This window comes from Neoarius graeffei, chromosome 17 (assembly GCF_027579695.1).
Source record: "Neoarius graeffei isolate fNeoGra1 chromosome 17, fNeoGra1.pri, whole genome shotgun sequence".
In the NCBI taxonomy this organism is placed as follows: domain Eukaryota; kingdom Metazoa; phylum Chordata; class Actinopteri; order Siluriformes; family Ariidae; genus Neoarius; species Neoarius graeffei.
Genome location: NC_083585.1, coordinates 7,773,417 through 7,796,135, shown reverse-complemented (window position 1 = coordinate 7,796,135; position 22,719 = coordinate 7,773,417). Strand labels below are relative to the sequence as shown.

At 44.2% G+C, this 22,719-nt stretch overlaps 2 protein-coding genes across 2 annotated transcripts; one reads left to right on the top strand and one right to left on the bottom strand.

Annotated features, from left to right (window-relative positions):
* The first annotated feature begins 18,597 nt into the window (after nucleotides 1–18,597).
* On the top strand, nucleotides 18,598–19,946 carry LOC132901097 (uncharacterized). The gene is made up of 2 exons (XM_060943461.1): nucleotides 18,598–18,730; nucleotides 19,243–19,946. Exons 1-2 carry the CDS (start codon nucleotides 18,598–18,600, stop codon nucleotides 19,944–19,946), a joined length of 837 nt encoding a protein of 278 aa, XP_060799444.1.
* A 469-nt stretch (nucleotides 19,947–20,415) lies between these two features.
* LOC132901096 (uncharacterized) lies at nucleotides 20,416–21,312 on the bottom strand. The gene has a single exon (XM_060943460.1). It carries the CDS (start codon nucleotides 21,310–21,312, stop codon nucleotides 20,416–20,418), a length of 897 nt encoding a protein of 298 aa, XP_060799443.1.
* Between the last annotated feature and the right edge of the window lie 1,407 nt (nucleotides 21,313–22,719).

Genomic DNA, 22,719 nt, shown 5'->3' with positions numbered 1-22,719 from the left:
TCTTAAAAAAACATCTTAAAAGAAAGATATCAACACTGAAAAGTCTTTAAAAAAAAGATATTGACACTGGGTGGCACGGTGGTGTAGTGGTTAGCGCTGTCGCCTCACAGCAAGAAGGTCCTGGGTTCGAACCCCGGGTCCGGCGAGGGCCTTTCTGTGTGGAGTTTGCATGTTCTCCCCGTGTCCGCGTGGGTTTCCTCCGGGTGCTCCGGTTTCCCCCACAGTCCAAAGACATGCAGGTTAGGTTAACTGGTGACTCTAAATTGACCGTAGGTGTGAATGTGAGTGTGAATGGTTGTCTGTGTCTATGTGTCAGCCCTGTGATGACCTGGCAACTTGTCCAGGGTGTACCCCGCCTTTCGCCCGTAGTCAGCTGGGATAGGCTCCAGCTTGCCTGCGACCCTGTAGAAGGATAAAGCGGCTAGAGATAATGAGATGAGATATTGACACTGTTCCAACTCTGACATGTCCAGCCTGAACCGGTGTAGTAGTGTGTTTGTATACAGTATTTGGATTGATGCACCTGTTCTCTCATTCTTGTTGTTTTCCTGTCATTTTTTCCCCCACAGAGAATGAAGGGGGCTCACAAACTGAATTGTCCTGGTCCGACACACTTCATCAGAGACACACCAAACCTCATGTGATACCTCAGGCCAACTCCCCGACACATACATGCAATGGGTTCTGACCTGCACTCATGTTTTCCTTTCTTTTCGCTGATCCCTTCCCCCCCATTCACTTCCGTTCAACCCCCCCAAGAATGGAGTTTTGGGAGAAAAACTTAGTATCATGTCATGCAGCTCACTTTGCCCTCTAAAATCTTGGTTTTAAACCATGTTAATCTACCCAGCACCATGTAAAAAGAAAAGATTTTAGAGTGTGAAGTGTCATGTCTTGCCGCAAGTTGAGCCATTTTAAACCAAGATTTTAGAGCACACACACACACTGTACCCACCCGGGCTTTACATTAGCACCCGCCAAATGCGGGTAAAATTCGGCTTTGATGGGTAATAACTTTAGTCCCACTAGCCACTTTGGCGGGTGGTTTATTCTGTGGTATGACAATATATTTTAATTGTAATTTTGTCTGAAGGCATCTGATATAATAAACGCATTGCAATGTAATATTACATGCCTACAACTCCCATGAGCACCTGCATAAACATTCTGACAACATGTTAGAATTGTTGAGAACATACTTTAACGGCTCAGATAAAATCAGTGATACGGTAACCTGCGGTTAATGAACGAAGCAACAAAGTTGCTGACGACTGACAAGCGCACTATGTGGCGGCACATAGCTGGAGTTTCAAACCCTGCTGCTCAGGGAAAAAGGGGCAGAGATGAGCAGGGCCGGAGCAGCATTTTAAAATCACCGTGTTGTAGTTCTTCATATTGTCTTACTGTATGTCTGTCTCAGACTGGACCGTAGGTCACTAGAACTATATTAATAAATAATGTACATAGAGGCGAGGTAACTTCTTGTGCTCTCTTTAGTGGCAGCTCAACAACAACAAGCATGAGCAATCGTTGACAGCACCTGGAGTGCCGCAGGCTAACATAGTCGAGCACCGAACCCTCGATCAGATACACCACACCCTGAGGTCCGTGATGCGTAAAGCACACGCCAAAAAATGTTCACCATATTTAAATGAGACGGGTGAATTACACGCCACACAAGAGATCTATTCCTGAATATCATCAGTTTTGAAAAAAAAAATCATGTATGTGGCAAGAGTAAGAATAATTTAAGCTTGTTTAATGGTTTGATCTGGCCCAAGCAATGAGGACAAAAGATACCCTAACCATGTAGCCTATGGAACTAAGATACATTAACAATCTGGCATCCATTACACCTACACAAAAAAATTCTGGGAAAAAAATCAGTATGCACCACCATGTTTTAGGAAAGTTATCCAAGGCAAACATAAGTTGAAACTTTCCACTCTACTGCTTTGGCTTATCGAATGATTTATTCTTAAAATCACAAACAAGGCAGGCTACAACTGCGCTGCTTCGAAAATGTCAATTTAACAGCTTCATGAAAGTGCACTGATGGTTACCATGGAAACCCCGTGTCTCCTACACTGTGTTCCTCCGCCGAGTCGCATGCTCATTCACTTTTGTGTTCTTGGTCTCAGAGCCGCACGCACAAAACATACACAGAAGACAGAATCAACATTTAACATAATTAACAATGCACTTTTTACGGAGACTTTTTAATGTTCTCATTATCTGTAGCCGCTTTATCCTGTTCCACAGGGTCGCAGGCAAGCTGGAGCCTATCCCAGCTGACTACGGGCGAAAGGCGGGGTACACCCTGGACAAGTCGCCAGGTCACCACAGGGCTGACACATAGACACAGACAACCATTCACACTCACATTCACAGCTACGGTCAATTTAGAGTCACCAGTTAACCTAACCTGCATGTCTTTGGACTGTGGGGGAAACCGGAGCACCCAGAGGAAACCCACGCGGACACGGGGAGAACATGCAAACTCCACACAGAAAGGCCCTCGCCGGCCATGGGGCTCGAACCCGGACCTTCTTGCTGTGAGGCGACAGCGCTAGCCACTACACCACCATACCGCCCCATGTTTTAATGTTATTCTTTATTTTTTTATCCAGTTGAATATTTAGCGTACAAATGTATTTTCAGCCTCAGTGCTGGCTGCAGCCATGGAGATGAACAAGACACTAATAGGAAGATAAGACCGTTGAATGACAACTGGAAGTTCAGGTGAGATTGGCTAGTTCATAGCAAAACTGAAAATACCCTGTACTGTGAAGACTGTAGAAAGTCTGGCAAAGACAGGCACCAGTAATTTTAAACTCGAAACTATAAAGGACCACGAACAGTCAAATGCACACATCAGTACTATAACATCAAAACAAGCGAAGACGTCTGGTTCACTACAGGACAGCATTGCTTTCAAGTCCCTGGCTGTCATGAAGTCGGCTGAGCTGGAGAGGATGGAGCTGCTGTTTAGAAACGTTCACACGATTGAAAAGAAGTTGATCCCGCCCCAGCTATCAACTTATGGCCTGCTGGAAGCCTCAGGTCACGAAGACCATTTTTCATGGACCATTCAGACTCATCTGATGATGAATGTAATGAGGACATTTAATGTCTCTCTCTACACATGTTCACACACACACACACACACACACACACACACACACACTATTAATAGATAATATTTAATATACATAATAATACTTGATAATGGGGCGGCACGGTGGTGTAGTGGTTAGCGCTGTCGCCTCACAGCAGGAAGGTCTGGGTTTGAGCCCCGTGGCTGGTGAGGGCCTTTCTGTGTGGAGTTTGCATGTTCTCCCCATGTCCGCGTGGGTTTCCTCTGGGTGCTCCGGTTTCCCCCACAGTCCAAAGACATGCAGGTTAGGTTAACTGGTGACTCTAAATTGACCGTAGGTGTGAATGTGAGTGTGAATGGTTGTCTGTGTCTATGTGTCAGCCCTGTGATGACCTGGCGACTTGTCCAGGGTGTACCCCGCCTTTCGCCCGTAGTCAGCTGGAATAGGCTCCAGCTTGCCTGCGACCCTGTAGAACAGGATAAAGCGGCTAGAGATAATGAGATGAGAATGAGATGAGATAATAAGATGAGATACTTGATAATACACATAATACTTGCATATCAAAACATTAAATGTATTTCAGTGATAAATGTATTGAATTAGACATTTAATATTAGAATCAGTTCAGTTGTACTGAATGTTATTTTTCATATTATATGATATTTCATATTGTAAGGGGCTTGACATGAGTTCAATAAACAAAATACTCTTTATATTTTTGTCTGAATTGGTTGCATGTTTTCATATAGGGAGCTACCTTAACAGCACTGAATACTTGAGTGCTACTGTAGAGATACATTATACGCTACCATTCATAATTAAATCTAGATCTTCCGAACTTTAACATATCATGGTGAAGAAAAAACTGCGTTTTCCTGGCAACAAAATTGTGGCTAGTGAAAAGGCTGAATGGCTAGTGACTCAGGAAAACCACTAGCCACAGTGGCCGGTGAACAAAAAAGTTAATGTAAAGCCCTGGTACCCACACCTAGCACCATGTAGATCATGTAAAAAAGATTTTGCAGTGCAAGGTGTCATATCTGATCCAATTTCTGTCAGTGACCCTCTGTTCCAGCTGATCAAGTACACTTTGCATTTTCTCTGTGGAAATGCAATCTAGTTCCAACTTGTGCTTTCTTTTTAGCATCATTGTGGCATTTACATGCTACACAATGAGGCATATTTATTTAAAAACTGATACATTTGGTAAAATACTTGTAAAATTATGATGCAAACAGAAAATATAAACAGCTCCAAGTGACCGCTACCTGACATTATTGCCTACATCAAGCCCATCTGGCATTTTAAAGAAAATTCATTTTTCTTGAACACTATTTGGTCTCCAAAAATGAAAGTTTGATTTTTGAAATCTGTGATTACTTATCCTTAAAATAAATTTGAGAATAAATCCGCTGGAGGATCTCCTTAAAGACACCAAGGACAATAACTAGGGAATCCGGCTTAGTCTGCTCCACACCCAGTATCTGGTCGGCCAGCATGCGTTATGTGTCCTGCATGTTGGCCTGCGGTGGAATGTAAACACTAACCAGAATGAAATGAATGATATGACTGTACTTTGATGAAACACATCAGTGCTGGTGTTCATAACTGTGGCAGCGGGGGCGTGGTCTAGCATCGGTCTGTGACAGGAGGGCGGAGTCAGGGAAGTTAAGTGGCAGAATCACTACACCTGTTGTTAATTGATGTGTTTGTGTGTCTTCCCAGTGACCGCGCCCTTCTTAAGGAGAGAGAGTGAGAGCAGAGGGAGGCTCTCCACAACCAGACGGCTGATGTGTGTGCGTGTGTCTGAGTGTGTGTTTGCATCTGAAAAGTGCAAAATAAAAGAGAGTTTTGTTAAACAGTTCTGTCCTGTCGTCCTTCTGTGCTCCATCCACCTACATGGACTGTTACAGTGGTGCCGAAACCTGGGATCCGGGCACAGAAGACAACAGCCCCATGGAGTCCTCCACCTTCGCCGACCTGATCCACGCCCTCGCCACGGCCCAACAGAGCCAGCACCAGGTGCTGCTTGCCCTCCGAAAGGAGCAAGAACAACGGTTCGAGGCCCTGGTGCTGGCGCAACAGGAAGATCGTCGGGCGTTCCGGCACCTCCTCGGGTCGGCGGGGTCCACCAACTCCACCGCCACGGGCCCTTCCACCCTCACCCTCACGAAGATGGGCCCGCAGGACGACCCTGAGGCATTCATCACACTCTTTGAGCAGGTAGCAGAGACCTCGGGGTGGCCGGTGGAACAGCGCACGGCGCGCCTCCTCCCCCTGCTAACGGGAGATGCGCAACTGACCGTGCTACAGCTCCTCGCCGACTGCCGGCTGGCCTACGCGGACCTTCGCCGGGCTGTCCTCCAGCGGGGACGCACCCCGGAGCAACAACATCAGCGTTTCCGTGCTCTGCGCTTGGAGGAAGTCGGCCGGCCGTTCGCGTTTGGCCAGCAACTCCGGGACGCCTGCTGGCAGTGGTTGAGGGCCGACAGCTGCGACGCCGAGGGACTCATCGACCAGGTGGTACTGGAACAGTTCGTCGCGCGTCTACCAGCGGGAACCGCAGAGTGGGTCCAGTGCCACCGCCCGGCGTTGCTGGATCAGGCAATCGAGCTGGCGGAGGATCATCTGGTGGCTGTCCCGACGGCAAGACAGCAGACGACCTCTTCTCTTCTCTCTCTCTCCTCCTCCTGTGTCTTCTCCTCGCCCCATTCCCCCACCGCGGAGACGGGGGCCGGTGCCACCTCAGCCGGCCTGCCGCACCCGCGGTGCCCTTCCGTGTCTCACTTCTGTGTCTGTCACTCCCCCCCCTCAGGTGAGTGAGCCCCAGAGCACTAGTGCAGAGAGGAAGCCCGGGCCGGTTTGCTGGCGCTGCGGGGAACCAGGCCACCTCCAACAGCAGTGCTCGATAATGGAGGTGGGCGCGGTGGTTCGGATCCCCAACGCGTCAGGAGCCGCCCTCCATCGAGCCGGAGCGTATCGCATACCGGTGAGTATCCAAGGGGATACATATCAGGCGTTGGTGGATTCTGGCTGTAATCAGACCTCAATCCACCAAAACCTGGTGCAAGACGAGGCATTGGGGGGAGCACAATTGGTGACGGTGTTGTGTGTGCACGGGGATGTTCACCGCTACCCTTTAGTGTCGGTCCACATTATTTTCAGAGGGGAAAAATTTATAGTGAAGGCGGCGGTTAATCCTCGCCTTACCCACTCTTTAATTTTGGGGACTGATTGGCCGGGATTTCAGGGTTTAATGACACACTTAGTCAAGAGTGGGTCCTGCCATTTGACAGGGGGAGGTCCCGGTGTTGCTTTGGCGGGAGCAGCTGTCACAGGGCCGTCTACGTCATCTCCGTGCCAGAGTGAGGAGCCGCCGGCTCCTCCTCTCTCTATAGAGATCTTGCAGTCACGTGACCGGAAAGTACACAACCGCCATCTTGTCGGTCAAAAACACAGCTGAATACTGCTGCACTCGTGTACAGAATGGATCACTTTCAACCGACGGACTACATGGCTCATTTTTCTAATGAACAGATAACTAGATATATGTCTAAAATAAACGATCTACAGATTTGTGACCCTTATGGCTTACCGGACGGAGTTTTCACGACCGGATTTTGAACTGCCAGCGGAATACCCGGACGTGTATAATTACCTCATTAACTTTCCCTCGCTGTTCAGTGGTGAAGCACTGCGTGCTTATAAATCTCTGGACAGTTATCTTTACAAAAATTCAGGATTTGTCAGCGACTCAGATGTGGCATCTTGTAAACAAGAATCCTCATTGGATGGGTAAGTCACTTAAGTATTGAGTATAGCACTGACCAGCCGATTATAGAATAGAATAAGGTAATTCCAAATCGTCCGTCTTGTTTACATGGATCTGGCGTTGGAGAGGTAGAGGCTTGGCAGTGGAGATTTGAGTGGCTGTTTTCTGAGCTTAGTCAACAGGCCGGCTCTGCAACCTCGCTTTTTCTTCCGCTCCCGGCACCGCCTCCTTCGCTTTGCTTCCGATAACAATCCACGGAGACCCCGCTGGTCTCGCTATCTCGTCCGGAATGTTTTTTTCTTTTTTCTCGTCTGGAATGTTGTGCATGCGATGGAAATCGCTACAAACCGTCATTTTCTGCTGGAAACCAATGTCCAGTAAGTCCATACGGTTGTAGTGGATATTGAAGTCCGGTACAGACGAACAACACGCAAAAATACACACAAAAAACATAAAAAACGTGCACAGGTAGGGAGAGCTTGTAGCCGCAGCTGTTGTAGTAGAATTGTATATAGTAGGGTTTTCCAGAAGAAAAGGTAGAAGTAAAAGCAGAAGTAGAACCAGAAGTAGAAGTAGAAAGCGGAATATGGCGTTTGACTGACACGATGGCGTCTGTCACAATCTGGATCAGCTGTGACGTCACATGCAAGTGCTCTATTGGGGAATCCCTCGTGGATTTCCCATTAGAGCAATCGCGAGACGAGACTCTGCGGCATGCTTTTGACCAAGTGAGAGTAATTGATGGTCAAACGCTCCAGCCGAACACCACCCCGTCCTTCCCCTACTTCGCGATTATGAAGGATAGATTATACTGAGTGACGCAGGACACTCAAATGAAAGAGCGAGTCATGCAGCTTTTAATTCCGAAGAGCCACCGGGAATTGGTATTCCAGGCAGCTCACTTTAATCCCATGGTTGGACACTTAGGGCAGGATAAAACACTAGCCCGAATAATGGCCCGATTCTATTGGCCGGGGATTCGCGGCGATGTCCATAGGTGGTGTATGGCATGCCGCGAATGCCAGTTAGTAAATCCAGCGGCCATTCCAAAAGCTCCTTTGCGCCCTCTACCGTTAATCGAGACCCCGTTCGAAAGAATTGGGATGGATCTCGTCGGGCCATTAGATCGGTCAACACGAGGGTACTGCTTTATATTAGTTCTGGTGGACTATGCAACGCGATACCCGGAAGCAGTGCCTCTTCGCAATATCTCAGCATGCAGTATTGCGGAGGCGTCCTTCCGCGTCATCTCCCGAGTTGGAATCCCGAAAGAGATTCTGACTGATCAAGGCACCTCGTTTATGTCACGAACACTGAATGAACTGTATGGGTTATTAGGTATTAAGCCGATCCGCACCAGCGTTTATAACCCACAAACGGACGGCTTAGTGGAACGGTTTAATCACACCCTTAAAAACATAATTAAGAAATTTGTAAGTGAGGACACACGTAACTGGGATAAATGGCTCGAACCCTTGCTCTTTGCAGTGCGAGAGGTCCCCCAAGCCTCCACGGGGTTCTCCCCGTTTGAATTATTATATGGGTGTAAGCCACGTGGCATTTTAGACGTGCTGCGAGAAAATTGGGAGGAGGGACCTTCACCAAGCAAAAATGAAATTCAATACGTTATTGACCTGCGTGCAAAACTCCACACACTCACACAGCTAACCCAGGAGAATTTGCGGCAGGCCCAAGAACTGCAAACCCGCCTGTACGACAAGGGTACGCGCCTTAGAGAATTTGCACCGGGAGAGAAAGTACTCGTACTGTTGCCCACATCAAGCTCTAAATTAGTCGCCAAGTGGCAAGGACCCTTTGAGGTCACACGGCGAGTCAGGGACGTCGACTATGAGGTGAAGCGAACGGACAGGGGTGGGGCGCTACAGATTTATCACCTCAACCTACTCAAACTCTGGAACGAGGAGGTCCCCGTGGCGTTGGTGTCGGTGGTTCCAGAGAAGGCGGAGCTGGCGCCGGAGGTTCAAAAAGGAACATTAGCATCACGTCCCTCTCTGGTCCCCTGTGGAGACCACCTCTCCCCGACCCAACTCGTGGAGGTTGCCCAGTTGCAGACCGAGTTTTCGGACGTGTTCTCACCCCTGCCCGGCCACACTAACCTCATAGAGCACCACATTGAGACGCCCCCGGGGATGGTAGTGCGTAGCCGCCCTTACAGGTTACCCGAACACAAGAAAAAGGTGGTTTGGGAAGAACTTGAGGCCATGCTCGAAATGGGCATCGTCGAGGAGTCCCACAGTGACTGCAGCAGCCCAGTGGTCTTGGTACCCAAGGCCGACAGGTCGGTCCGGTTCTGTGTGGACTAAAGAAAAGTCAACATGGTGTCTAAATTCGATGCGTACCCAATGCCTCGTATTGATGAGTTGCTCGATTGGCTAGGCACGGCTTGTTTTTACTCAACACTGGATTTAACAAAGGGTTATTGGCAGATCCCCTTGACTCCATTATCCCGTGAAAAAACGGCCTTTTCCACACCGTTCGGCTTACACCAATTCGTCACACTTCCTTTTGGGCTGTTTGGGGCACCTGCTACGTTTCAGCAGCTGATGGACAGGGTCCTCCGCCCCCACGCCACCTATGCGACCGCGTACTTAGACGATATAATTATTTATAGTAATGACTGGCCGCGGCACCTACAACACCTGAGGGCCGTCCTTAGGTCGCTGAGGCGGGCAGGTCTCACGGCCAACCCGAAGAAGTGTGCGATTGGGCGGGTGGAAGTACGGTATCTGGGCTTCCACTTGGGCAACGGGCAGGTGCGTCCCCAAATTAACAAGACTGCAGCGATTGCGGCCTGCCCAAGGCCCAAGACCAAAAAGGGGGTGAGACAGTTCCTGGGGCTGGCTGGCTATTATCGTAGGTTTATACCTAATTATTCAGACGTCACCAGCCCGCTGACTGATCTGACTAAAAAGGGGGCACCAGATCCGGTCCAGTGGACGAAGCAATGCCAGCGGGCTTTTTCTAAGGTTAAGGCTGCACTGTGTGGGGGGCCACTTTTACACTCCCCTGACTTTTCTCTCCCCTTTATGTTGCAGACGGATGCGTCCGACAGAGGGCTGGGGGCCATTTTGTCCCAGCAGGTGGAGGGGGAGGATCGCCCCGTATTGTACATTAGCCGCAAGCTGTCGGTGCGTGAGGGCCACTACAGTACCATCGAGAAGGAGTGCCTGGCGATCAAGTGGGCGGTCCTCGCCCTCCGGTACTATCTGCTGGGACGCCCTTTCACCCTCTGTTCGGACCACGCGCCCCTCCAGTGGCTCCACTGCATGAAGGATGCCAATGCGCGGATCACCCCTTGGTATCTGGCACTCCAACCCTTTAACTTCAAGGTGATCCACAGGCCGGGGGCGCAGATGGTCGTGGCGGACTTCCTCTCCCGTCAAGGGGGGGGGAAGTCAGCTGCGGGCCGGACGGCTGCCCGGCCTGAGTCGAGCGGTGGGGGTATGTGGCAGCGGGGGCGTGGTCTAGCATCGGTCTGTGACAGGAGGGCAGAGTCAGGGAAGTTAAGTGGCAGAATCACTACACCTGTTGTTAATTGATGTGTTTGTGTGTGTCTTCCCAGTGACCGTGCCCTTCTTAAGGAGAGAGAGTGAGAGCAGAGGGAGGCTCTCCACAACCAGACGGCTGATGTGTGTGCGTGTGTCTGAGTGTGTGTTTGCATCTGAAAAGTGCAAAATAAAAGAGAGTTTTGTTAAATAGTTCTGTCCTGCCGTACTTCTGTGCTCCACCCACCTACATGGACTGTTACAATAACAAATTACTGTTTTTATAAAAATCAGCATTTTATGGGTTGAAATCGGCTCAAAATGCCATATACTGGTTATAGTCATCCTGAACTTTGCAAGGCCGATGCTGACAGAGTTTGCTGTTTGGTACTTCTCTCCATCATGAAATTTTTATGAACCAGAGGTGGACGGCCCACCTTCCCACCCTTGAGTGGGAGTCTGTGACACCCCGCTCATTTTCAAATATATGCTGACTGAGACTGATCATTCTCCTGTCTCACAAATCAACAGCCCTTCATCACCCCCTTTCAAGCACCTGCCCACTTTTTTGGAATGTTTTAAAAAATTATGCAGTGGATGGATTTAGACTCAGATGTGGGAATAAAGTTACACTTTCAAGGAAACTTCAAACGAGTCCAGTTGCTCTCTTCTACCACCCACAGTTTACTATGACCTGGATGACTGAGAATCTTCACAGACATGTTTCTACGCACTTTGGGATGAGATCCCTTTGACTGGTGCGGGAGTATGAGAGGACTTCCAGAAAACTGGCAGACATTTTAGCCAGAGAGGATCGTTCTTTTTTGTCAACCTGGAACGGCCATCACTGAATAGAGGTGGGGGTCTAAGACATCTTTTATCAGCCACTTACTATGCAGCCATCAGAATTCTGATTCTGATTCTATTATGATCCATGAGAGGAGAAATACCTGATGCTCCCTAACTGAGGAAGCCTTTCGGATGAGAGGTGAAACGTTTTCAAGAATCTTCAAACAAGTCCAGTTGCTCTCTTCTACCACCCACACAACTTTCAAGGAAACATGTTGTGGCTTGCAGTTTTCAAAATGGACCATGTGATTAAGCGGTTTTCGTACAGGTCTGTGCTGCAAAACTGAAGTGAAAGTGAACTGAACATTTCACAGAGATCTTTGTCATTAAATGATCTACATAAATGTCTTGGCTTAATTGGGTCAGGTTAAAAATCTGGGCAGAGTTGACAAATTAAAGATTTTAAAATGTTAAAACAGAAGCACTGCTATGACCCACACTATAGGAGCAATCCATTTGTTTGCTGTTCTGAATATATGTACGGAGTGTATTAACTTTTCTGTCAGAGTATGACAGGATGTGGTGAAGTTCTGGATTAAATCTAGGGTGAAATACAACCTCAGTAAATGTGAACTTGGCCACTTACAAAACTAGCTACTGCAGTAACTGTATTTGTAATAAAATTTAATTCAAATATGACACAGTGATAATGTTAAAGTAAACAACACATATTGCTTTGGTTTTGTAAGCGGGGTCTCCAAAATAATAAAAATAATTCAAATAAAAATTAAATTAAAAGTCAGATGAAGAGGCTTATTGTAATACTTTGGCAGGCATCCACATACAGTAATGACAGTGATGGTACACTTGGCATCAGTCAGAAAGTGAAAAACACAAAATTATTTCAGTGAAAATTCTGTTTGCTTGTTTTTTTTAATAGCCTGCATAATCCAAACACAGCATATCCACCAAATGCAAAATTTAATCAAAAATGATATTTTAGATACTTTTAGAAAAATGTACCTTTGATTGATTACTGTATTATTGACCGATTACAACAGAATCACAGACAAAATGTGCAGCTGGTATGTCACGGCCTGCTCCAGCCTGAACCTCCAATTCCCAGAATTCACTGCTGCAGAAGAAACTAATGCAAAATTGAGTTGGTTTTGATTAGTGCCATGAACTACAAACTAGGTTACCTGAATCATTCACCCACTTTGCACAAGTACATGTCTCTGCAGACTGCAGGGTTGGATGTGGACAGAGAGAGATGTCACATATGTACCATACATGGGGGCAATGACATACAAGGGTTGTGGTGGGCTGGGTTGGACAGCCAACCCAGCCCACATCCAATCCTGCAGCCTGCGCTTTTCCTGATTGTTTTTTTTAAAAGCCATTTTGGACTCTTTGATTGTTGCATCTTTTTCATCTGATTTTTAAAATAAAACATCAACCTGCACCTGCATCCATTTCTGCTGGTTACTTGACAATGGCATCAAAGACTCATATTATATGGCATTAGAAAGCTGCCAGAATTGTTTACAAATGCCCTGCAATATGCAAATACACCGAATGTCATTTTTAAATGCCCCACAATTTGCAAATACACACCATGCTTTTCAAATACAACACATCAAATACAATACAGTTTCAAGGCGGGAGGAGAGAAGAGTGTTAAAAATGACTGGATACTACAGTATACCTTTTGGTGTAAAACCTGAAACATTTCGAAATGTTCTTCTTCCCAAACTATCCATCATATGTTTAGCAATGCTGATACAACAGAGACGGGCGGCACGGTGGTGTAGTGGTTAGCGCTGTCGCCTCACAGCAAGAAGGTCCGGGTTCGAGCCCCGTGGCTGGCGAGGGCCTTTCTGTGCGGAGTTTGCATGTTCTCCCCGTGTCTGCGTGGGTTTCCTCCGGGTGCTCCGGTTTCCCCCACAGTCCAAAGACATGCAGGTTAGGTTAACTGGTGACTATAAATTGACCGTAGGTGTGAATGTGAGTGTGAATGGTTATCTGTGTCTATGTGTCAGCCCTGTGATGACATGACGACTTGTCCAGAGTGTACCCCGCCTTTCGCTCGTAGTCAGCTGGGATAGGCTCCAGCTTGCCTGCGACCCTGTAGAACAGGATAAAGCGGCTAGAGATAATGAGAGATGAGATACAACAGAGAATGTATTGATCACTTTACTACAACTAATGTTAGCTTAAAATAACTAACGTTAAACTAATATTATTAAAATGGAACATAAATAAAGCCAAGTTTACTGGAGCTGAAGAAATCCAAGGCAACTCCTTTGGAAGGTGAAATGAGCTGAATGGAAGTTAGATGCCCTTTTGGTGCCACCTGCTGTTTTTGTGCTCAGCCAATTTATGAGAAAATGAGTGTGTTGATCTGCATTTGTAGAAAATTTGTAAAAATTGTGCTGCATTTGTAAAACTGATGACACAGCCATGCAAAAATGTTGCTTATTTATTTGTGTTCTTTCTTTACATTTGTGGAACCTGCCCTGCACTTGTTTGTAAGTAGCATTTGTATCTGCAAAACACATTGCATTGTATTATCACTGTGTTTTGTATTTGCAGAGACATTGTGTTTGTTTGAGAGGTGTGTGTTAATTTATTTTTCAAGCATGGTGTGTATATTTATGAATCGTGAGGCATGTTAAAAAAAAAACCCACACACATTCTGTATGTTTGAAAATTGTGGCGCAATTGTAAAACATTATGGCAGCTTTCTAACTCCATAATATGAGCCTTCATGTGTTTAAAACTATTTGGGAAGTTTCCATGTTTTAGAAGCAATACTTATAAAAATTGTCTTTGTATTTTCAAAAAAATAATCATTTTAAGGTTTACAACAGCTATTGTGTACAGGAGTGTGTGGCATTATGACTGTCTTTCATCAGAAAACAAGGTTATATTGAATTTGTAATTTTTAAGCCACATTATGTAAAAACGTTTAAAAGACTGAACAATCTGTAAAGAGATACTGTTAACTGAAGTGAAGAGGTATTTAACTGAAGTAAAATGTAACAAAACAAGTGTGATTTAGTTACCATCTAAAGTACCAGAGTCAACGACAGTATCATAGTTGACCAGACGGTCAGAAAAAAACATCTGAAAAGCAATCTGTGCGGAAGCAATCTTGTTTATTTGAATACAAGTAAATGTTGTCAAACAAAAGAAACATATACATTAAAAAAAGAAAGTCAAGCAGTAAAAACATCATGTTGGTAATATAAATATTACCAACATGATATTATTCATAATATTCAATTTTCAACATAATATTCAAACATCAGTTAAATAAAAAGAATGACTCAAGATATTTTTTTGGCAACAAAATAACTCGTCTCGTCTTGTCTTCTTCCGCTTTATCCGGGGCCGGGTCGCGGAGGCAGCAGTCTGAGCATGGAAACCCAAACTTCCCTTTCCCCAGACACCTCGGCCAGCTCCTCGGGAAGAACACCGAAGCGTTCCCAGGCCAGCCGAGAGACATAGTCCCTCCAGCGTGTCCTGGGTCTTCCCCAGGGCCTCCTCCCGGGGGGACATGCCTGGAACACCTCCCCAGGGAGGCGTCCAGGGACAAAATAACTGATTCCAAATAATTAAAAAAAACAACAAAATAACTGATTCCAAATAATTAAAAAAATAAGTTCTTCATAAACTAATTCATAACACTCATGCTTATATAAAGATTTAAGAATTGGTAGCCTCTCTCTCAGGAAAGGAGAGAAGACATTCAGGATGGTCTATTGTGGGAAACTGGTAGGACATGAATATGAGAGTGTCGTAATCAAGTCACTAAACCTTGAGTCCAAGTCCAGTCTCGAGTCCCCAGTGTTCAAGTCTGAGTCAAGTGCAAATCATTAAAAAAATTTTGAGTCAAGTCTGAGAACAAAACTCCAACCACAGCATTTGACAGCGGCTGTTTTAACGCCATTAACATTAATTTGTTCCTGAACATGAGGTATGAACAGGTGAATGTGCATTCTCTTTGTCAGGGAGTGCGAAGTATTCTGTTAGAGATGGTTGGCAGATGGATGCAAGTGCAGAAGGTGTGTTTATTAATACAAGTGAAGACAGGTAAACAATCCAGGGGTGGGCTTTTAAGGCCAAGAGTGTCTTTAATTACCTCCTAAGATCCATTGTCAAGCTAATGTGGTTTTCCTGAACAACATCATAGCCCAAGTCAGGGGCAGATCCAGGAAAATGGGAAGGGTGGCATCAACCAAGTAAGGCCGGGCGGACCATGAGAGTCCCCTGGAAACTGTGCAGTTTTTACATGCCTGGAGATGCATTTTGAGCTGTCAGAGACATGTTGTATGAAATCTCTGAAAGAAACTTACCATATCAAAAATGTTTTAAAAGTAGGAACTTTCAAAACCATTTTATTAGTCACTGAAAATGATATTGTCAGAGTTGCAAGTATAGGTGGAGAACATAATTGCAACTGATATATGGTAATATTTATGAAAGTTGTATGGCAAGGCAAGGCAAGTTTATTTATATAGCACATTTCATACACAATGGCAGTTCAATGTGCTTTACAGAAGTAAAAACAAAAACAGTAAACAATAGAGAAATAAAATTACATAAAATAATTTTATTTTTATTCTAAAACAATTAATTAAAAGAATTAAAATTAAAAGAAAATAATAAGAATTAAACAATAGTAGAAATAAAATAATAAAATGAAGTAGAAGTTCAAATAGGAGGAGAAAAAAAGAAACCAGCAGAATAGAATAAAGAATAAAATAGAATAAAGTTAAAATTAAAGTAAATTTAAAACATGCAGAGAAAGTAAAGATTATAAAAAATGTAAAGAAGACAATATTAATTATTTAACAGAAAGCATCTGAAAACAGCTTGGTCTTTAACCTAGATTTGAAACTGCCAACAGCAGGAGCATTTTTAATGTCCTCTGGCAGTTGGTTCCATAGCTGTACTGTATAGTAGCTAAAAGCTGCTTCACCATACTTTGTTTTAACAACTGGTTTTAATAGTAAATTTTTCTGTTTTGATCTGGTAGATCTGATTGGGTTAGGCTGCTGCAACATATCAGAGAGGTAATTGGGCCCTGTACCATTTAGAGATTTGTATACCAGCAGCAATACTTTAAAGTCAATTCTGTAGCTTACTGGAAGCCAGTGAAGGGACCTTAGAATTGGAGTAATATGGTCATAATGCATTACCACATGACACACTACAGTGTAGTACACTGATCACAAAACACCTTATATCAGTAAATTAATACTATTTTAGCAACTGCAATCTGAGCTCACTGGAATTTTAAGCAAACTGTCACAGGACAGATGAGTCTGAAATTTTGTCTATCTGTCCAAATTTCAGGCTGTCCGAATGACGGGCCAAAGGCCCAGAACAATGTGGTCGGGGGTCTGGGGCCCGCCTTAGGGCCCCAGAAGCTGAAGGGCTTTAGATGCCTGAAGACGGTTTCTCAGCTATTTCCAGGCACATTTGTGATCTTCAAAGGCTAAATTACACAAGACATTAGTTGCTAATTACACTACAAATTGAACATAATTTACAAGAAAATGTCAGAAGATTCAAGAAAAACATGTTTAAAGTTCTACCCAAGAAAACATTAGCACACACAGTTCCATTTCTAGAAAAAAGTATGGGAGGCAAGGATGTTCCAACTGGTTACAACTTACTGGTACTCATATATAGGCACTATAATAACCCTCATGAAACATTATGTCAGCAATGACTATTTTTTTATAGTCTAAGAAATTTAGTAATCAACAATACAAATATTCTTACATAATAGAGTTAAAAATTTTGAGTACGAGATTCTAAGTAACTTTGCTAACAAATTGACTTAACATGACTCAAAACTAGACATGGTCATATCATTTGGTGTTCAGACTAAAATCTGCTGGACTAGAACTTAGAAAATAGAAGAAAACACCACAAAACAATCTGAAGCCAAAAGAGTGAAAGTGATTATCATGCCATTATCATGTGAATAATCTTTTATGAATGTGTAAGTGTGTGCTCAGCGCTCTGACTCCAGTGGAACTGAGTAAGGTGAAAAGTTTTATGTTTCATCTAATTTAGGCAATTTAAAAATATATAATATTATTTGGCAGTGGGCACATAGGAAGCAGTGGCGGCTGCTGGTTTTTAAAACAGGGGAAGCCCATTTTACGTATTCATCGTAAAACCTGTAGGCCAGATATCAAAGCATAGAAAGGTGTGCCCCATTAGCATAGTGAACTAGACAACCCTACCTAGTGGCAGAAAGTATTTTTGCTTGTACATTTCATGTTATAGTCTGGCTTGCCAGGCTAGTGCCTCATATCCTTAATCAAAAATATCAAACATCCAAAAATCACTGGCTATTCAACGAAGAGCCTTGAACAATCATACCCTGATATGCAACACAGAGTCTTTAACACAACACCCAGCTGTGCAACACATCCTTGAACATCTTCTGCAACACAGTCTGGAAATTCATAACCAGGTAGGCTATGCAACACACAGAACCTTGAATATTATACCCAGGTATAACCTATAACACAGAGCCCACCATTCTCTTAACATTACTGAACAATATACACACTTCAGATTCATGAACATTATATGATGCACACTATTTATGCACAAATTCTGCCCTCCGCTCCTTTTCCAGAAAATGGTCTGTGACCCTGTCGTACTAGCTGGTTGTGCTTTCCAGAGACTTCACCAATTTCTGTTAGCAGCTAGCACTGCAGATCCCAATAAGGCTCAAGCTAGCCTACAACCAGATTGAACTACAAATGAAATAAACGAGTGAATTCATGAATGATCAAACTGATAGAATGGATGAAAGTTAACGGAGCACAACGAGTAATATTTACATTTATTTACAGAGTAATGTACAGAGACATCAATGAGAAGAAACGTTTATATGAAAAGAAATTCAGACAGCACTTTGGCACACGACTACACTTTCTCGACATCCGCTAGGGACTGATGCTGCGTTCATGTGCTATGGGAATTATGGTAAATACCAAACGCCGACATGGAAAACACACATGAACGCCCCCTCTTGTGGTATTTTCCACTGGGCAACTCGTAGAAAATTTTGATACACGAGTTGCCGAGATGAGATGAACTTTAACCTTTTCAACATGGCGGCGAGCGGTACAAGACATTTGAATGGTAAGCATTGTACGCTATTAAAGTTTTTTTTACTAGTGCTAGTGGGTAGTTTTTGGTGTCTATGCAATGTTGCGTCATTAACAAGTGTAATATAATACGTTAGAAATCCGTTTCCTTTAAAAATGTGTTATGGTTTGTTTTTACCTATCCAGAGCAGACGCTATTGCTAACGATTGCTCCGCGTCCTTGTATGAACTGTTATGGAATTTACTCAAGTGAAAGTTTTTTGTCTGTAGTTTACGCCAGCGACGACATGCTGTTCTGGGACGAGGGGATGACCCAACCAGTGTCGCAAACCCTCTACCAACGGGAAGGGGAACACACATTGTATGTGGATGCTGACTTCACCACTGCTCTGCAGATTGTACCCCGCAGGTCTACAACAGGTGATTGCCTGTTCTCACAACTGTACAAGGATACAAGGAGTTTTATTTGTCACATGCATAGAATTACAAAGTAAAACATGCAGTGAAATTATAACATGCAGAGAAATAAGAGTTGCAGCAGCCACACAACATTAAAGTATCCTCTATCAAGCCATCCCAGTTCCATCACCATCTACGTGTACCTAACAACCAATATTATAATGCAGCCATATATTTCAAAGCCCACATCATGCACTCAATTCCTTGGAATTACATTTTCTTGTTTGGGTCATTGACGTTTTTGTAGTAGCAGAAGTCAGGATAGTGCAACCACAGCTAATGCCACTATTGTATAGATTACATGATTATTTTGTTTTTACTGCAATGGCTAAGAAGCACATTCATTGCTTGTACATTAATTACCAATTATTAATGAACTTATGGGCATTAGCTGTGGTTGTACTGCCTGACGTCTGCTACTAAAAAAATGTCATTTACCCGTTTATGATCTCTGTCTGTCTGTCCTATTCTAGAGAACATTGCTGCAGAGCTGCCTGTGAACCAGGTGTTCTCCAGAGAGCACACCCTGTACCTCATAGATGTAATGAGGGAACACCTCCTAAAGGATGAAGCCGAACTGCCTGGCAATCTAACTGAGCTGAACAAAAGAATCAAGATGGCAAGGGGGAAGAAGCGGTCCTTCTGGCAGGAAGTTTCGGAGAAGCTCAAAAACCAGTTCCAAATGCAGTTCGATGTCGACAGGGTAGCTAGGAAGTGGACCACCCTTGAAGATGGCTACAAAAAGGCTGTAGATAACAACACATCCACAGGGAAAGGCCCAACTAAATTCCAGTTTTACAAAGAAATGGGGGAACTCCTGGGGGGACAACATGACATTGATTTCCCTGTTGTTGGCACATCGAAGGGCATCACTGTTAGGCGGCCTGAAGCCATCAAGCCAATGAAGCAACCCTTGATGCAGCACGACTCATCTAATGAGGAAGGCGAGTTGTCTTCTCCCACAGCCCAGTCCTCCGATTCTGAGGGGACTTCAACCTCACGCCCACCTTTTGCACAGAAAAGGAAGCGTGGGGAGGAGACTGTCACACGGGTCATCACCTGCTTTAAGGAATGTGAGGAGGCAGCACAGCGTCGTCATGAAGAAATGATGGAGCAAATCAAAACCACCAATGCTTTATTCAAGCAGATGCTGCAGAATGTACGTGAGCAACAATAACTTTTTTGGGGTGTGTGCTTTTTTTTGTAATGTTTTTTGAAATTAGTTTACTTCAGAGTTCATTTCAAGTGTCTTTTAGAATGTAAAAGTCTTTTACAAATAACTTAATAGATTCATAAGAAGGAAAAATGAGAAAAAAAGAAAGGTGTGGTGTGTATATATGCATATATATATATATATATATATATATATATATATATTCACAAATAGTATGTGACAAGTGTTGCATTGTTGTGGAAAAGAGTTTTAATAAACAATAAGGAAACACACCACTGTCCAATTTCTTTTCCATCTTTATCATTTAAACGTAATGTCTTTAACTTAAGCCTATTAACTTTGTCACTTTAGGAATTGCTTTAACTTTGATAAACATTGCTTTAAGTAAACATGTCAGGGGATGAAATGGAAGGCCTGTGATTATAAATGAGTATGGCTTGTAAAATATTCACATTCAACTACTGTAGCAGACTTATTCATTGTCATCCCCTTCTCGAGGGCACCCGTGGGGATGCTCATCACATGTAATTTCAGACTCTCCAATGCAGAAATTGTGAAGTGCACAAGCTGCTACAATTATTTTCACGATCACATCCACGCGACAATTTTGTATGTCACGGAGGCGTCTCCACTTGCACTTCAAGCGGCCAAATGCCTGTTCCACTACTACCCTCCCTCTGCAAATCATTCCATTTCGGCGCAGGTCACCCTCTCCCAATGCCCCATTATCTCTTTTTGGAGTGACAATGAAGGGGAAGGCATTGCAAAGGTATGCACCATCCCCCAGTAATTTGTAGTCTCCTAACTTCTGTACATGATCTGCGAAGAATGGGGATAGCCTCAGCATGCGTGCATCATGTACTCTTCCAGGTGGCCCAGCAAAAATATCTATGAACCTCCCCTGGTCGTCAACAATGCCCTGCAACAGCACAGAATAGTAGGCCTTCCTGTTTAAATAATCCCCCCCCCTAACAGGTGGTCGCTGGATTCTAATATGACATCCATCAATTGCTCCCACTATCCCATCTATTCCACACAGCCTTTTGAATAAGGCTGCTTGGACTGCCTTCTGGCAGTCATTTGGCCAGACAATGTGGTGTTCTGCAATGGCACAGATTCGGTCAAGCATTTTCATTATGACATTATGGGCTGCTCCCTGACTCACATCAAATTTATCTGCCAGCTCACGAAAACAGTTTTGGTTTGCCAGATACCAGAGCACCATCACCACTTTTTTCTGCACAGGGATTCTGGCTGGACCTCCTGTTGAGTTGTCATCTGTCAAGCCATGCTGCCTCAGTTGATCACAGAGTAGGTGAAATTGCTCTCTGGTAACCCTCAGGTGGCTCTTGAAAGTTCTGTCCTGCATGTCAAGGAGAGTACTCCAGGCGGTTCCAGTTTTTAAAACCCCAGGATTGTCTAGGTCTTCCAGGCAGTGAAGGATGGTGAGTCTTTAGATTAGAAAGTAAATTCACGTTAAATATCATCTTTCTACCTCTTTGGACTATTTTTTAAAATTATATTCACTTCTAATATATGTGTATGTCATCTGGGCGTTTTATCACAACACAGTATGTGATTGTTACAGTATAAACAAAGTATCAAATCACGCACTTCCTGATCATGTCATGTCTCGTGGGTTTATCAAAACATATGCAGTCTCGCCAATGCCAGAGCCGGAGATATACGATACTCGACAGAAGGCTTTGGCCAATGCTTTGCTAGTCATGGGACATACGGAAGGACTTGGGAACTTTACTGCCATCAAATTTCCAAAGTTGGAGTACAAATGCACGTCAGGTGAGACATATTCAGAATGGCTGTAAAAATTAGCACTGACTGACTGATCCGGGTGTTTTTCTCAAAAAAAAAAAAATTCACTTGGAAGCAACTGGACTTCTTGTTGGGGCGTGAAAACACATTGTGTTCCTCAATTTGAACTGGGATGTAACAAAAGACACTATTATCTCCGTTTCTAGTAAAAAAAAAAAAAAAAACAGTCATTTTGAAATAAATTTAACCCTTGCTTAGCTTGACCTAGCTTATGAACCAAGAAAGAAGTGGTTTTCACCTACGGAAAGCTGACTCTCACCTTTTAAACGAGTCATGTTATGTATATTATATTATTATAATATGTATATATTTATACATATTATAGCCTAATATAAAATATTCTGTGGCTGTCCAAAGAAAACTGCGTGGCATTCAATGTGTTAAGAAAATCTCCTTGTCATGATCAGGAAATATTCAGCATGTATTCACCTTTTGACTTTTGCTAACTCATATTCCTGCTGCAGCTGATGAATAAGGCAATCTATAATTGTTTTAGCCAAATAACAGGCCTTCTGAATCTGGTCCACCATCTTTAATTTGTCAACCACAACAAAAGCATGTGAACACAACACACTGGTAAATACCACTTCCCAACTGGAAAATATCATCTTCCCAGAGCACATGAATGCAGGGTGACTGATCATACTTCCGTGTTCCTCGCCGATGCCGAAGTACAGAGCCTGCCCTCCTCATGTCTTTCAAACACTACCTCCAATAATTCTTCATCAGCCCGGCTTCTTGTCCCTCCCACTGTCTCGTTTAGTCCCAGAGAAGCCCGGCTTCCCTGGAAGTGACGATTTTGTCGATTTTAACCAATAACAACTAGCCGAGGGGCGGCACGGTGGTGTAGTGGTTAGCGCTGTCGCCTCACAGCAAGAAGGTCCTGGGTTCGAGCCCCGGGGCCGGCGAGGGCCTTTCTGTGTGGAGTTTGCATGTTCTCCCC